We start from the raw sequence: 18293 nt of genomic DNA on the forward strand, positions 1-18293 counted from the left end.
GCAGTTGGAATCCAGATGGATCTTCAACTTAAAGGCAACAGAACCTAAGGGTCTGAATGATAGTATTAACTATCGGGTTTTTCTACCTAGCTAGATTGCCCCTGGGGGGGTTTGACTTCTGGTGTTCCTTTTTCTTCCCCCCTCTCTCTGTGCGCGTAATTTGCTTGCCCCTGCTCTGTCTGTGTGATCTTTCCACCCCTGTGACACATAATTGACCTATTATCACTGGACACCTAATATTTGGTGCCCAGCCTTCTTATGCATATTTTGATTATCTCCCGGATCTCGATCCTGACTTTGAGTTCCAAATTTACTTATCATTTTTCTTTATACTTGTGCATTTTTTGTTTTGGTCCTTTCTATGGTCATTCGATTTGGTCGCGGGGGACTACCACATTCCAGCTGTTATTCCCTTTTCAACCCCTTCCTTGATTTCCCCATACCCAACCTTTCCACTTCCCTTCTCCTCCCCTTTCCCCTTTGTCCCTTTTCCTTTTACATCTGGTTAATGTGGTCCCTAGTAGCGCCCAGTGACCATGATCAAGTCAAATATGCATGTGGGTTTTGTTTATTATTTTTGTATATTGTGCTATTGTTGTGCCCCACGAGATTTTTTGGAAGACATGTGGGGTTGCATGTGGTGATGTTGTTGATGATTTCGTGGGATCCTTTGGCTGCCTCTGTGCTCCGGTCTCCTCCCTCCGTCGCCTCTCGGCCCTCCCCGCCGCTGTCGTTGGTGACGTGTCTGCTTGGAGCGCACTTGCGTTCCGGCAGCTGCCTCGCTGACGCCTGTGCTGGATGTGTGTGGGCGCGGCCTGTGGCGCTCCGCCTACTGTTACGTCCTTTGCGCCTCTGCGCATGGGGATGGTGATGCAGGCGGCGGGGGGCGTGCCCGGAGCGCGGGCAGCCTCGATATATTCGCCATTATGGCGTGTGGACTGTACTCGCTGCTGTCAGCCTTTGAAAAAGCCGCGAGAGGCGGCGAAACATGTCAGGCATCTGACAGCACTCCACTCCCCCGGGCATCACCCCAGGACTTCAGGACTCTGAACTTGCTTCTGGTTCTCAGCACCCCACAATGGGATGGTAACTATGGACTGTCCTGTGCATGGACTGCTCAGCAATAGCTCATTGGTGCACCTGCTTGCTTCTGTTTTATTCTACCATCACTTTGTGTCAAGAGCTCTTTATATCATGTGTCTCTGCGATTTGGGGACATTTAAGACTATGGAAGTTTAAACCCACATGCCATTAAACCATCCATTGCTGCTCAACTAATGCATGCACCTTCCTGTCATTGCTTCACGTCACTGATTGCTTGGCATCAAAAGTTTCTTCACACCATTGGGTGTACCTGCTTGCCTCTGCTTCATTTTGCTACTGCCTTGTATCAAGAGCTTTCTATACAACGTGTCCCTGCGATTTGGGGATACTGAAGACATTGCAAGCTTGAGCTCATATACTATCAAATCATCAATTGCTGCTTAACCTATGAATGCATTTGGTTGCTGCTGCTTTGCTTCACTTTCTGCTTTGCATCAAGAGTTCTTTATACCATATATCCCTGCAATTGGGGGACATTGAAGATTTCTTGCAAGCCTATATATACCAGTTATTTGAACTGTTGCCATTGGAAGCAATTGTTTGGCGAGAGTTCAGTGAGTTTGTTTGAGGACTGCAGCCTCATCAATTATCCTGGGGGTGGGCCCTGGGGGGTGGCCACATTGGGAATGTTTTTAAAATATTTTTCATATGATGTTATTAATGTTGTTTACAAGTGTTTCTAGCTAATAAAGGGTTTTCTAATTTTTTCATGCACCCAAGAGCCAACTCTCTTTCTTCATTTTGTAGCATATAAACAAATAACACTTACTTGCCCAGTCTCAAAGTATTCTGAATCAGGTGCTGATGAGCAAAGCTTTTATAGGCCTAAAACAGATGACCAATGTTAAGGAGTGTCACTTAATTGAAATGCATCATTCCATTATTACGCACGTAAACCTCTACGCGCTATCTAGTTGTAGCACGCTGCACAGTTAAAGGGAACCTAAACTGAGAGGGATATAGATGTTTCCTTTTAAACAATACCAGTTGCCTGGCAGTCCTGTTAATCTTTGGCTGCAGTAGTGGCTGAATTACAGACCTGAAACAAGCATGCAGTTAATCCAGTCTGACTTCAGTCAGAGCACCTGATCTGCATTCTTGTTGAGGGGCTGTGGCTAAAGGTATTAGAGACACAGGATCAGAAGGAGAGTCAAGCAACCAGTATTTTTTTTAAGGAAAAATCCATATCCTTCTCAGTTTAGGTTCCCTTTAAAGCTTGTTCCCACCACAAGCTATGCATTTGTAATGCGCGCTGTGTATCCCCACCGTGCTTTGCATAGTTATACTGCACAGTGTGGTTTTACAGCGTACTGTGTAGTTTTAGCACGCACAAATGTTTATGTGCACAATAACACGCGTAATTCATGTAGCGCCATAGCGTTATTCACTAGCGCTGTTTAGTGAATCAACCCCTATATATTTTTTAACTTTGCTAAAACATTTCCACATGTAAACCCTACCACTACTGTTTGAAATTTTGTTCACTTTGTCATGATACCACTGACATTTGACCATGCAATATTTGGTTTTATGAATGGACATATTGCACAGGTGGTATCCAATCACGGTACCACACTGGAATTCACTGAGCTCCTAAGAGCAACCCATTCTGTCACAAATGTTTATAGATCTAGTCTGCATGCCTACATGCTTAATTTTTATTTATATACCAATGGTCATGAAAGTGATTATTGAAACACCTGAAATTAATGATTCCACTACTTTTGGCAAAATATAGTGCATGTAAGATTTACATACCATTGAGATATATATATATATATATATATATATATATATATATATATATACGTGTGTGTGCGTGTGATTTATTGATTTTATTTTCTTTATTAGGAGGAAATCCTCGTAATCTCCCAGCCATAGAACGAGCTAGTGAGGAGGTAAAACAAAGAACAACACTTTTTCGGAAGGTAAATTTCTGAACCCCAGTGTTGGAAATGCAATGTATTGAGATATATATATATATATATATATATATATATATATATATATATATATATATATATATATATATATATATATATATATATATATATATACTTAAGATTTTTTTTTCCTGTAGGTGTCTGATTTCCGTGCTTTGGAACGTCTTTCTTCAAATGTTCACTCCATTACAATTATTGGAGGAGGATTTTTAGGCAGTGAGCTTGCTTGTGCTTTGGGGCGTAGAGGTAAGAACATGTTTAACATGAAAAACGAAATGTATCAGTGTAAAATTGTATCGCGTTGAAAACGTATGAAGAATATTCTGCGGTGGTTATCAAATTAACATATATTCCACAGGTCAGCAGACTGGCCTGGAAGTGATCCAGATGTTTCCTGAGAGTGGTAATATGGGGAAGATTCTTCCAGAATATTTAAGTAATTGGACAACAGAGAAAGTGAAAAGAGGTAAACCTTGATAAATGACAGTGAATCGATTTTTTTTAAAGTTCTTGTTCTTGAGTTACAGTTGTCTGAAAGTGTGAAGGGTAGAGAAGTGCTTAGTGTGGTTTGCCTTCTTAAAACAGAAGGTATTTGTGATAATTCAGATTTGAATTGATCTGAATTATTGCAAATACCTTATGTTTTAATGCAAACCACACTAAGCATTGCTTTTTTAGTAAGAGGGCTTTTCGGTCTCTTTTGGACCCCTATACTTTGCTAGTGGTGTTGGGTTACCCAGAACTGCTTGGGTATTCAAGGGTAGAGAAAATTACCACTTGTATAGAAATTGTATTGTAATGGGATATTCATATTGGCACATTAGCGGTGATGTGAAGTCTTTTGGAATAATGCAAAGCATGTTGTGCGGTACTGGACAATGTGCATGTTTACAGGTACAGTGAAGAGCTACTGTTCATGCGCTGTATGCTTTACGGCTTGAGTTGAGTTGTCCGTTGCGTTTCAGTAGTGTCTTTATAGGGTAACCGACATAACGCCTCTGTGTAAAAGTAGTCTAATAGAAAAGAGTTCTCCACTGTGACCGCTTGTACTGTATATATAGTCTTCCATTAGAAATGTACATGCAGTTAAAAAAAATGGGTTGTCTGTTTGCCTTTTGTTTTGGGAAAAAAATAATAAAGCTCCATTTTGAAAATGAATTTTTCTTAAGGCTATATCGGCTGTCCGTCCTGCACATGCAAAGTAGCGCAACACACGGACACAGGGACAGAATGACACAGGGACACTTGGCTATTATTAGATAGATAGATAGATAGATAGATATGCAAAATTTTGTTGCAATTGGGTCACCTTCGAATGTGAGTAGTATCAAATTGAATTACACACCCAGTTGAGCTTGAGGGTGAACAATAGAGGGTGGAAACCAACTGTAAAGTACAAAACTTTGATCAACAGTACGGGTGTCAAACTCAAGGCCCATGTCCCACCTCACCATATGATAACTAACCTTTTGTAGAAGGCCAGAACATTTCAGATTCAAGAGTGGATAAATAGGATGTGCCTCTTCTTTAAAAATGAACTATCAAAGAAACTCACACAGTGTTAGACCAAGCACTCTGATGGAGATAGGAGTATGCTAGAGCTGATATGACCCTGATGCCCATGGGTCACCAATCCAAGAAACCAAGATCAGAAGCACCACTCTTGAAGAAATAGCCCTTTATTAATACACGTAATAAAAATCACGTCAGGAAGGATGGGCTTAGACGCTGCGTCTAAGCCCATCCTTACTGATGTGATTTTTATTACGTGTATTAATAAAGGGCTATTTCTTCAAGAGTGGTGCTGCTGATCTTGGTTTCTCTATCAAAGAAACTGTATTTCTGTAAACCCCACATACATATAGAGCTTTTAGACAGTAACAATAGAAAGTGTTTTTTTTTTGTTTTTTTTAGAAGTCTCTGATCACAGCCTGTGTGAAAAAACCTTGTGTATCAGCTTTTTGTAACAAAAACACATTTTTCTGTCACTATTCGCAGGGGAATGATTTACTGTTTGTTTCTGCCCTGTCCACACACACTGCTTTCTCATAGATCATATGACAACAGCTGAGAGTTTTTTCAGCTACAGAAAAAGGATCTGAAAAGAACGACCTGTACTTTGTTCCTGTACTTGGATGCTTACACCTCCCCCCCATTCAGAATGAGCTCTTCTTGGTTGTAAACCCTGTTTAGTTTAGACTGCGTGAGGCAGAGACAAAGGAGCAGCTGATGAGTTATTTCCATACTATTTTTGATGCTATATTTTGGCTTTTTATCATTCTGAACATATTTCTATCACAAAATTGCAGTCAGTGAGGACTGTTTCTGTGTGCTGAATGTGCCAGACACAGTCCTCCATACTAATGCCCACAGTGAAAACTGTTCTCTGTAAATGTCATATTTTCTTCACATAAAAAAATGAAAAGATGGGAAAAAAGCCTTTGTATTGCTATTTACTAGTTATTACTGGAAAAGTATGTGGCATTTAGAATTTTAGTTAACTTTAATAGTTGTTCGTTAAGGAAGTGGCTGATGAAAACAGAGAGACCTACTCTATTATAAGAGATTAGAAACCTAGTCAGGAAACCTATCAACAATCTAGGTGTAAGAGAGCAGTAGGAGGAGGGACCACATAGATGAATGGAGTAAATTCAGTATACTCAAGAGAAGGAATGTTTGTCATTTGTCTTTCTTTTTGCAGTGGCTGGATAATACACTGATTAAGGGCTCTGCATCAGTAGACCAGGGTTTGAATCTCAGCTATTCTTGTTTAGTAAGCCAGCAACTGTTCACTAAGGAGACCTTGGACAAGACTCCTTAACACTGCCACTGCCTGCTGAGTATGCCCGAGTGGCTGCAGCTCTGGCACTTTGAGTCCGCCAGGAGAAAAGCACAATTTAAATGTTCTGTGTCTTGTCTTGTGTCTTTTTGGTTTTTTTAGAAACCTACACTATTCTGTGGAAATGTAAAAACAGACAATAAGGGACAATTATTATTATTATTTAGTATTTATATAGCGCCGACATATTACGCAGCGCTGTACAGAGTATATATATATATATATATATATATATATATATATCTTGTCACTAACTGTCCCTCAAAGGAGCTCACAATCTAATCCCTACCATTGCCATATGTCTATATTATGTAGTGTAAGTACTGTAGTCTAGGGTAAATTTTTAGAGGGAGCCAATTAACTTATCTGTATGTTTTTGGAATGTGGGAGGAAACCGGAGTGCCCGGAGGAAACCCACGTAGACACGGAGAGAACATACAAACTCTTTGCAGATAGTGCCCTGGCTGGAATTCGAACCAGGGACTCAGCGCTGCAAGGCGAGAGAGCTTACCACTACGCCACCATGCTGCCCTTCTGTGATGCAAATACATACCCAACATGAGAGCTTTGTGATGAAGCTTATTCCTTGTTGGGTAATCCACTATACGCTGAGTTTTGAAACAAAGTACATGATTTTGAGCAATTTAAGAAAGGAGGAAATGAACAGCACAAACCTGTGCAGTACACATGTTCACAGGAAACCGAAAGTTACAAATAGTCTGTCACTTCATTACTTGTACCAGCATTTGGCGTTTCGTATGGAGATGGCAGGCCATGACTGACACATAAAGACGCTCATAATTTTTTGCCTTTACGCATGTGCACCCTTCCCATCTAAAGTCTACAGTTGCACCTTCTCATTGCTATCTCTGTCCATATCTCTGAAAGCTTTTTGCAAGCTTGGGCATACTACAATACAAATGTAACTTCCAGTTTGCTGTGAGCAACCCAGGTTGGAGCTCTCCATTCCCTGTTTTCTTTTACTGTAGATGACAGCACACTGCCTTCCCATTCAGAGGAGCACATCCGTGACAGTGTTTCTGGTTGAAACATTGTCAGTTTGAGACTGTTCAATAAATGTTAAATATTAATAAACAAATTGGCCCACAACTTAGTCTATGTTCTAGATTTTGGCCCTTTATGGGATTAAGTTTGATACCCCTGGTCTACATTGGAGGCACCCAGATAGTATATAATATAAGAGGTAAGTATTGAACTTGCCTCCAAAAAAAACTATTAAACTCAATTCTGTTTCAAAATTTTAAGTGGGTCTTCGTGATTTTGGGTTTTTACGGGTCTGGCCCACTTATTTAGGTATTGTGCCAATTTAGCTGCAAACTCACACTGGTATGAGCACCTCTAGAAGTGCTAGTAAACCAATGTTTGTGCTGATTTAAGATGGAAAGTATATACTTAGGCAGAAACTTAATCTGCCCTCATTACTTCATGACCACCCTGGACCCTTAGGATGCTTACCTGCACGTACGCATGCATCCAGACCACCAAAAGTACTTAAAGAGTAACTGTTAGGCATTAAATACAAAATTAATTTTCTAGTGCAGTCTGTTACAATAGTCAAGAGGGTGCTAACCAGGCAAATCCAAACTTTAAAATCAATCTTACTGTGTTCCTTCTCTCCCCATGCCCCCAGGCTCTAAGATGGTATGCAGACGCAAAAGAGAAGTGACATGGCATGCTGTATCAGCCTGATTGGCTGAAGCCTCTGCCACTCACCTCTCTGTGCTGCGATTGGCCGCCTGGTCTCCCCTTCACTTCTGAAGTTGCAGCCGCTATTAGAGCGCAGGGAGGTGGGCCAGAGGCTGTCTCCTGTCACTGTCCTCTGCCCTCCTCCTCCAGGGGCATGTCAGCATCCCTCTCTGCCGCCCACTGCATTCTCTCTCTTCCCCGTGCTGAATATTGGGGAAGGATAAAGGCAGCGCACACTGACTCCCGGAATAATGGTTCCAGGCGCTGCAGTTCCCTTCTATACTCTCTGCACTGCTGCCAGCGGTAGTGCAGAGAACAGATGGGAACGCTAGCGCTTGGATCCATTAGTAGGTGAGCCTGTGCCTGCTGTCTTTATCCTCCCTGCTGTGCTCAGTCAGTGCGGGGGGTTCTTTAACCTGGAGAGCACAAGATGGCCCCTGCCAGGAGAATAATAACAATTGAAAATAAAAAGAAAGCCAAAACATGGACAGTACAATACATCTGATATGTAAGTAGAGCAAGCATTTATCTACTTACATATGTATTTTTTGTGGAGGGGCATATGTTGGCTAACAGTTGTTCTTTAAGATTTGCTCTGAAGTTTTGCAGTGGCACCTGTCACTTTCAGGTTCATGCCCTACCCTTTGAGTCTGGAGTGTCTCTTGGATATATACAAAAGTGGTTGCCGAGGTAACATCCTTTCTACATCAATTCCATGCCAAGACAATCTCCTTATGTTTGCACAAACAAAGCAAGAACTAGAACATGATCTCAAGTTTGTATAGAACTCTTAAACAGTCTAGGGTGGCTACTCAGTTCAGACATGTCCAACCTTAGGCCATTGCAGGAAGTAATCTTCCTAGGCTATCTTATAGATTCAGTGAAGGAAAATATCATTTATCCATGGAGAACTTAGAAAAAGTCATCCAAAAAGCAGCAAACCCGTCTCAAAAATGAAGCATTTCTCTCCAACACTGGCTGTTGGGCACAATGGCATCCTGCATCCCAGTGGCTACTTGGGTTCAGGCTCATGCCATGAATCTACAAAAGTGGTTTCTTAAAAATTGGATAGGAGACACCTCAAAATTGGATGTGATAAGAACTTTTAATACAAGTTTGGAAGATTTTCTAGTTTGGTGGCAGAATCAAGAGAATATAAACCGGTTGGAGCTTGCTGTCAAAGGAAGGGATAACAATCTCTATTGATGCCAGTGCTTGGGGCTGGGGAGCCCACGGGCTCGGACTCAAGTGTAGGGAAAATGTCCTGTAGAATCGCAACATAAATCCTCAAACTTCAAGAAACTAACCACGGTAAAGGATGCACCCTTTACAATGTCACAGACAACATTGCGACTGTTCCATACCTAAACAAACAGGGAGATACTTAGGTTCAGGACCTGTTGTAACTTGCACTGGAAATGTTTTCTTGGGAAACAATTGCGCCTCTGTCTCGGCCACACACATACAAATCCGTCAATTGGCTGGCAGATCACACAAGCAGGGTCCCAGTAGTAGAAGCAGAGTGGCAACTGAATCAAGAAGTGTTCAACCTTCTAATTCAAAAATGAGGTATGCCCAAATAAAAACGTATTTGCTTCTCCAGGCTATTCAAAAGTCAAAGACTTCATGCCACTTTGCATTTCCTCACCCTCAAACAGACTAGACCTTGGGGAGAGGAACTAATCTAATACTTTCCGCCTTTCAATCTAATGGCAAAAGTTGTGAGAAATATATCACAAGAGAGGTGCAAGCTGATACTCATTGTATCATGGTGGCTAAATGGTTCCCTGTGGCCATAGTAATGATGATTAAGGAGCCATGGGGCCATATGCAATTCACTTTTTCACCTGAGTTTTCTCCTAGGATATATTTTTTCATTTTCTATTTAAAAGAATTTTTCAGCACTTTGCAACTGAAAAAGTACCAAAAGGTTGGTGAAAATATATTATCAAAATTATTTTCAGCATTTTCTTGCTTGCTGGTGGTTTTAAATATATTTTATTGACAATTTTGAAAATCTCACCTAGGAGTAAAAGCAGATGAAAAAAAATTATTGCATTTGGGCCATGGCCTCTTTTGCACATGAAAGACCTGCTATCCCAACAAGGACTAAATCATCCCAACCTAGAGATGTGACGTTTCACAGCTTAGGCAACTATTACAGGACATGGGAGTTTTCAGGAAACGTTATTACAACCCATTTGTCAAACAGCAAACCAGTCATCTGAATTCTGGAAAAGAGTCTTAGGAAAGAAAGAAAGATTTACAATGTCTGCCCAAAACAATTCCCTACCTTGCAGGCAGGTTGGGACAACATTTTTTCACCAAGTACCATGAAGGCCTAGGTGTAGGCTCTCTCTGTATTCCTTGTTGTACATCTAGCCAAAGAATTGGCGGTTAGATCATTTTTGCAGGCAGTAGAACACCTATAAAATCCAAGGTTTTTCCTCCATGGGACTTGGTGCAGAACATACTCTCCAAAAGTCCTGTTGAATCCCTAGACTGTATCTTGCTCAAATGGCTTACAATGAAAGCGACCGTCCTCCTTGGCGTTACTTCAGCAAGTAGAGCAGGCAAAATGCACACCCTCTTGATTAAAGAGACACTAATGACCATTATGGAGGATAAAATACTGTTCAGAATGTATTCTCCCCAAACACTGTGACGACCCCCCCCCTCCCCCCCCCCCCCCCCAAAAAAAAGGCCTTCAAGCATCTGTTAACACTATTTCACTATGGGTAAAGCTTACATCACAAGAGGCTTATAACTTGACATATAGAGCCTCCCCTGTAATAGTGACAGCACACTCCACTATATCCCTCTCTACCTCTTTAGCAGAAAGTGCAAGAGCCAACCTACAACATATCTGCAAAACCGGTATCTTGGCAAATCCTTCCACTTTCACGAAGCACTACAGAATCCACCTCCTGTCCAACCAGGATCTGGCATTTGGAAGGATGGTCCTTCAAAGCTATATCCCAACCCAACTATGGTAAGGTGAGTTTTTCTGTACTCTTACGTTCAGCCATCCTGGGGGGCGATGGGAGAAAATCCCACATTGGCTATATTCTACTCTTTACACCTTTTCCATATAAGTGACATGAGAGAGGAATCTTCTCTGTGAACTCTGAGGTGGAGGCTAGGTGAGGGAATTACATGGGATTAATGGTGTGTATTACCATAATAATTCATTTGGTCTGTGTTTCCTCCAAGTGGAGCATGGTGTTCTCTCATATTTGGCTGTCTTGGAGGACCAATTGAAATATTGGCTCAATAGGTAGTACAATTATGTCAAATTTGTAAATGTGTGTTCTAGTGCACACCTCTTTCACCTCCTTCTAAAAACATCTCCCGCATCCGTCCTTTTCTCACACAGGACACTACCAAACTTCTGGTGCATGTCCTGATTATTTCACGACTAAACTATTGTAACTCTCTGCTCTGTGGCCTCCCCACCCACTGTTTAGCCCCGCTACAGTCCATCATGTACTCTGCCGCACGACTCCACCTCTCCTCCCCCTTCTCCAGCCCTACCCCACTCTGTCAGTCCCTTCACTGGCTGCCAGTTACACAAAGAATACAATTTAACCACTTGATGACTGAGGGTTTTTTCCCCTTGTGGACCAGAGCAATTTTCACTTGTCGGCGCTCCTCCCTTTCTTTCGCCAATAACTTAATTACTACTAATCACAGCGTAATGATCTATATCTTGTTTTTCTTGCCACCAATTAGGCTTTCTTTGGGAGGTACAGTGTGCCAAGAATTATTTTATCCTAAATGCATCTTAACATGAATAATTAGAAAAAAATGCATTTTTCAGTTTTTGGCCATTATAGTGTTAAAATAAAACGGTGTACTGTGGATAAAAGTCACACATTTTATTTGCCAGTTTGTCCCGGTTATTGCAACGTTTAAAAAATTTCCCTAGTACAATGTATGGCGCCAATATTTTATTTGGAAATAAAGGTGCATTTTTTCAGTTGTGCGTCCATCACTAATTACAAGTCCATAAATTAAAAATGAATAGTAATATACCGTCTTGACATACATTTTAAAAAAGTTCAGTACCAAGGGTATGTGTGTATATGTATATATATATATATATATATATATATATATATATATATATATATATATATATATATATATATATATATATATATATAAAGTTTGGGTACTATGGGAGGGAAATAGTTAATTATAAAAATCAGTGGGGGGATTTATATTAAAAAAAAATAATAATTTTGGCCACAAGATGTCCTCAGCCATTATTTCCGATTCACATACGTAAGCACATGAATCAGAAGTAATCCGTAGCAGTGTAACAGGAAGATGCAATGAATGCCGGCGTCTCCCATTCATTAACTTTCCCTTTAAGCGACAGTAACGGTGGTGCACGCGTGCGGGCGAACGGGAGCGAGTGTCGGCTGCACGCCGCTGCAGACTTGTATTCATGGCCCCGGTGCATCCTGTCAATTTTGCAGGGCCGTAAATATACTGCACGGCATGCAGAAAGTAGTTAAAATCCTTACCCTCACCTAAAAAGCCCTCCACAACCTTGCTTCTTCCTATCTAAATAAACTTCTTTCCAGATTCCATCCTACACGTAATCTCCACTCGCCTAACCATATTCTCCTGTCTTCCTCTCTGGTCACCTCTTCTCATTCCCGCTTACAAGACTTTTCTCGATCCTCTCCCCTCCTCTGGAACATTCTCCCTCAACACATCTTCCACTCGCCCACACTTTCTCTTGTTTGCAATCTGAAAAATCAAATCAAACCAAATATGGCTTTATTAACATAAATGCATAGAAAAAAGGGCCCCCTATGAAATGATTCTGGCTAATTAACCAAATAAATTAAATTCAAAAATTGTATGTATTCAAATGTATACATTTTATTTATTAACAACCAAATCACATATTTAAAACATTAAAAAGCATAAAAAAAAACCATAATTCCTACAATAAGGGAATCACTAAATTTACATACAGGTATTTGTACAATATAAACCGTAAACTGACATCAAACCAGCAGTAAGCAGCCGTACAAGAGTGAATGGGCTACTAATAGCCACCAAACAAATAGTCAAAATTACAAAAAAGTGCATAAGAGGTGGGACCGTGGGCTGCGCCCCACACCCAGAAAAACTGGGATATGCGCCGCAGCCCACCCCCCACCACCAGTGCCCACAACCTAAAATACAATATATTTATTTAAAATTAATGTGAATGAGTTCATCAGTGCATATACATAGACAATCATAAGGTGCAAAGTTAAAGGCTCCTAAATTGCCCGAGAGATGCTTACTTTAATAAATGAGATGATCCAGTGTGGGGGGTTCGACTGAAGTGGATGGGAGTCTGTGAGCGCGTAGGGCGGAATCCTCCACACTGGATCATCTGGGAATAGTTCCAACAATTTCTTAAAGTAAGTTTCCCTGGTTGCAGTATATTTGGGGCAGTGCAGCAGGAAGTGGCTTTCATCCTCAAGGGTTTTCAGCTCCCAGTGTTGGCATAGTCTCTCCTCCCTGGGTTTGTATGTCTGTCTGTGTCTCCCAGACTCTATTTCGAGGTTGTGAGCACTCAATCTGTAGACACTCAGGATTTTCCTCTCTTGGGTGTTTTGGAGCTTTTCCAGGTATGGGGCCATTTTATATTTTCTTTGTAGAGACTGGTATATGGTTAGCTTTTGTGACTGTTTTATTTCACTCCTTCATTTTTCCACATAGTCCTCTTTTTGCTGTTGGTTGTGGTGTGTTTTATCTGGACTCTTGTTATGACCTGTGGATCGGGGGTTGCAGTATATAGCTGACCACTACTTTCAGTGCACATGGCTTTTCTTGGTCTTCATTGTGCAGCATGGCTTTGTAGTGGGGTGAGTCAGGGCTGCTGCTCTGTAGTTGGGCCCAGAAGGACAACACTATCTTCTGTATCTCAAGCAGTAATGGGAATCTACCTAGCTTAGCTCGGCAGGCATTATTTGAGGTACTCCAATGGACATTGAGAAGGTGTTTGCAGAACTCCAGGTGGAATATTTCTGTTGGGCTGGATTCACATTTTGATTGGTCTGGGTAGGTGGTGGGGCCCCATACTTCACTTCCATACAGTAGGATTGCGTGACGACACTGTCAATTACTTTAATCCAGACCTTTACTGGTGTTTTGAGGTGGTACAGTTCTTTCCTGATGGCATAGAATGTTCAGCATGCTTTGGCTTTTAGGGCCTCCATAGCTGACTTGAGGCTTCCTGATTGGTTGGTTTCCAGACCAAGATAGGTATATTTATCAGTTCTGCTAATTTCACAGTCATTGAGTATAAAGGATGGGCTCTGGGCTGACCTGTTTTTCCTCTGGAACACCATGGTTTTGGTTTTCTTTAGATTAATAGGGAGTGCCAATGTTGTGCTAAATTTCTCCAGGATTTTCAGGCTGTCTTGTAGACCTTCTTTAGTTGGCGACAGCAATAGGAGGTCATCTGCATACAGTAAGAACTTCACTGTTGTGTCATGTAGTGCGAGTCCCGGTGCTGGAGAGGCCTCTAGGACAGAGGCCATTTTATTGAGATATATATATATATATAATATATATATATATATATATATATATATATATGTTGAAAAGTGTTGGACTGCAGCCCTGTCTTACCCCCCAGCCCTGGGGGAAGAAAGGTGTCCCATTCACTTTCACGCTGCACTTGTTCCCAGTGTATGAGCTCTTGATGACATTGTATGTGTTCCCTCCTATTCCGCTCTCTAGGATACTCAGGAACAAACCTAGGTGCCACACTGAGTCAAAAGCCTTTTTAAAGTCCACAAAGCAGGCAAATGTTTTTCCCTTCCTTTGTCGATGTACATGGTGCTTGATAGGGGGGTGCAGGGTGTAGATGTGGTCTGTGGTGTGATTGTTCGGTACAAATCCTGGTTGACTTTTACTGAAAACATTGTGCTGGGTGAGAAAGGTGAAGATTCTCTTATTCAGGATGCTGTTGAACAGTTTTCCCAGTGTGCTGCTCACACACATGCCTCTGTAATTGGCTGGGTCATAGCGATCTCCACTCTTGTAAATGGGAGTTATGAGCCCTTCATTCTAGACTTCAGGAAAGTGACCATAGTACAGGGCCAGATTGAATAGTTTCCATACTGCTGCATGGATTTCTGGGGAGCCAGATATGATCATTTCTGATAGGATTCCGTCTGTGCCGCTAGCTTTTTTTTTTTTGCTTTGCATGAGTTTTATCCTCTCTTTTATTTCCTCCAATGTGAAAGGTGTATCGAGTGGGTTTTGAAAAACTTTCACCTTCTCCTCCATGTTCTTTAATGTGTTGATTATTGTGCTTGTTTTGGGCTGAGATTGTTTATAAGAATATCTCTGTATAAGTCTTTGAAGTATTTTAGCCAGGCTTGGCCATTTTGGATTTGTTGGTTATTTTGTTTGGATTTTTTGCCAATTTGTGTCCAGGTCTTCCAAAAGGAGTTGCCTTGCAGAGATTCTTCAAGCTGTTGGAGTCAACTTTCGATGTGGTTTTTTTTCTTTTTAAGGGTCACTTTATATTGGCGTTGGATGGTATCATGTGCCGCCCTCAATTCTGTGCCGCCCTCAAACGTTATTTGGATACCTGTGTTTTTTGTTTCAAATTGCACGTACGTTGTTTCCCTATGACCTGCAATCACTGTCAAACCATTTATTACTGTTTTTCTTTGATGGTCTCTTTTGGATGGTCCTTCTTATTTCAGCCATTTCTGCAATGGTGTGTAATATTTGGTTATGGTCCTTTGCTGCTTGTTGCACCCCTAGTTGGTTAGGGTTGTAGGAACAAGTTTGATAGTCTAGAACAGCCTTTCTCAACCTTTTTACCTTGGAGGAACCCTGTAAATAACTTTTGGATCTCAAGGAACCCCTGCAAACAATTTTTTGGTCTCGAACGCCTACATTTATTTTTCCGGAGGCATGGTCTTTAAATAGGTTAGGCTGCTAATTTCACTATCTCCTATTACACTGACACTCATTATACTGTCTCCTGACCCCCAATTTAGTGCTTCTTGTTACAGTACCACCTATTATAGTGTGCTCTATTATACTCCCCTCACGATGGGGTAAAATGCCAAGGAACCCCTGCAGAGTCCTCAAGGAACCCTGGTTGAGAAAGCCTGGTCTAGAAGCAGCTGTATTACCTCTGGTCTGTTGAGAGCCTCCTTATACTTTGTTGTTGACTCTCTGGACCATTTGAAGGAGGGTGGCAGGTTATACAGGCCAACATAATGTCGTGCAGAAGGTTTGCTTGAGGCAAGCATACTCTCCTACTTAGGACACTTCGGCCATTGACCATTTCTACCATCTCATACACAGCTTTCCCTTACCCACTGTTTTATACCTTAAACCTTTCGACTGTAAGGCCTTTTGGCCAGGGGTTTCTTCCCCCTTTTGTCTCTCAATGCTGTATAATGTGTGTGCATAGCTCCCACCCCTGTGCAAAAATCTGTGGTTGATTGTTTACTGCATTAGCGGTAATCCACTATTGTCTTGTAATAACTGTTATATTGTTTATTTGGTATTGTTATACGCAGAGCTGTGGAGTCGGAGTCGTGGAGTCGGGCAATTTTGGGTGCCTGGAGTCGGAGTCGGGAAAAAATGCACCGACTCCGACTCCTAATGAATTTGTAACTGTAATTAAAATAGAAAATATGATAAAATGTTCTATTTCTCAGATAATAGTCATTAAAAATAATGTATATATACAGTATAAATACAGTAATAGCTGTGCTTAGTCCACAAAAATGAAATAAACCAATCAAAATGAGTTACTTGTGCTGCTTCAATAAAGCAGTCCTCGTATTTTTAAGGTCAGATATACATATCTGATTGTGAATGTATATATGATGTGTACACAGGAATCTCTTATATATACTAAATAACATCTATGCTGTAAGAATAAATCCTGATGTGTAGCTGTGTCACTAATAGAGATGGTCAACGAGATGGAAATAATTCTGCATTGATGCTGATTTATGCAAATGTATGCACTCCCTTTGCTCATGAAATCAAATAATTTGATACGTTATTAAAATTTGGTTTGGTGACTACAAATTAAAGGGTAACTGAGACGGATGAAAAGTAAAGTTTTATACATACCTGGGTCTTCCTCCAGCCCCCTTCAGGCTAATCAGTCCCTCTCTGTCCTCCACCACCCGGATCTTCTGCTATGAGTCCCGGTAATTCAGCCAGTCAGCGCTGTCCAGCCGCATGCCGCTCCCACAGCCAGGAACATTCTGCACCTGCGCAATAGTGCTGCACAGGTGTAGTATGCTCCTGGCGGCGGAGTGTGTGCATGCGCACTACGCCTGACTGGCTCAAGTACCTGGACTCATAGCAGAAGATCCAGGTGGTGGAGGAGGACAATGTCACGAACGATTGCGGGGACGCAGGCGCGTCCTGGAACCGCCCGTGAAGAAAAGAACGATCGCACTCGATTCATGCATCGATTGCGCCTCAGATCAATAGAACCAAGATTTGACGTGTAGTATCCCTATGCCTAGGAACAGCTGGGAAATCTGTCTTAGCTGAAATAACAGCCTGGGGGGAAGGTGTTAATTAGCTTGGACATATTCCCTGTGGAAGGCACAATTTCCCTTTTGGCTCTGGGAACCAGGTGACACTTAGCTGATCTCATGGAGATGTTAATTAACCAAAGGATGCCTAGGTGCAGCCAAGCAGGCTACGAATCCACGGGAGGTCTGGACACTCTGCTCTCTGCTAAAGATCAAAGGAAAGTCAGCTGTTAGCAGCTAGAACATCCTGAATAAACCTGAGTCTCATCCTGGCATAATCCATAACTTCCCAGTTCAGTCAAGCAGCATAACATATACCGTGAACATGTTCTTAGATGCATGAATTATGTAACATGACACATTAACAAAAGAATATGCAAAATGACAGACTATGGCGATTGTACATAAATTGGCTGTAAATATTCTTTACTTCGTTTCCTTCTTAGAGTGTGAGTGAAAAGTAATGGTGAACTATAATAAAGTCAACCTTAGAAGGTGGAGCTGAGGAGAAGAGAGTAAGATAACAGATTTTAACATAGAGATAGAAACAAAAACAAGACGTGACTAATGTGGTTTAGTGGTGTCAGGCTTGACATATGGAATGTGGAATCAAGTCAGCCATGGAACCAAAGGGAATTAGGCTATTCTTTTGTGAGAAATATGACAGCAGTTATTCTACTTAGAGCCAATGGAAGTCCTTAAAGAGTAACTGTCAGGCTGCAGAAGCTAATTTAAACCTCTATTCTCCTGTGTTAAACAGTTTAGACAGAAGCCAAAAAGGCATTACTAAAGATAAAAATCTCTCTTACATTTGATGTGTGCTTATCAGCCAAGCTAAGCTCCTAAGGAGGACGCAAGCCGCATTCCATACTGCAAAGCATTCTGGGGCCCTCCCCTCGGCTGCTAAGGAGAAGACGGGATCAAGTTTCAGCAGCTTCTAACTCAGTCCAGCCACAGCACAGATAAATCTCCGGGCAGAGTACACTGCAGGAGCCCGCTATTGTTCCTAGCCACATGGCTCATTAATATTCACTGCACACTGTGTTATTCTGTACGAGCTCCTCTGTGATCAGGAAGCAGGCAGGACATGACGACACATTTGGCTTCACAAACATGGAACCTGCCATGGGCTGTCAGGAGCATCATTCTCTGCAT

At 41.5% G+C, this 18293-nt stretch overlaps 1 protein-coding gene across 1 annotated transcript in view; it reads left to right on the plus strand.

Annotated features, from left to right (window-relative positions):
* AIFM1 (apoptosis inducing factor mitochondria associated 1) overlaps positions 1–18293 on the plus strand; it is a 200237-nt gene that overhangs the window by 137459 nt on the left and 44485 nt on the right. Inside the window, exons 10-12 of the mRNA XM_068248075.1 lie at positions 2956–3032; positions 3185–3293; positions 3406–3513. Coding sequence (XP_068104176.1) covers positions 2956–3032; positions 3185–3293; positions 3406–3513 — 294 coding nt within the window. The remainder of the gene's footprint in view (positions 1–2955; positions 3033–3184; positions 3294–3405; positions 3514–18293) is intronic.

The sequence above is a fragment of the Hyperolius riggenbachi genome, chromosome 8, assembly GCF_040937935.1.
Source record: "Hyperolius riggenbachi isolate aHypRig1 chromosome 8, aHypRig1.pri, whole genome shotgun sequence".
Lineage (NCBI taxonomy): Eukaryota > Metazoa > Chordata > Amphibia > Anura > Hyperoliidae > Hyperolius > Hyperolius riggenbachi.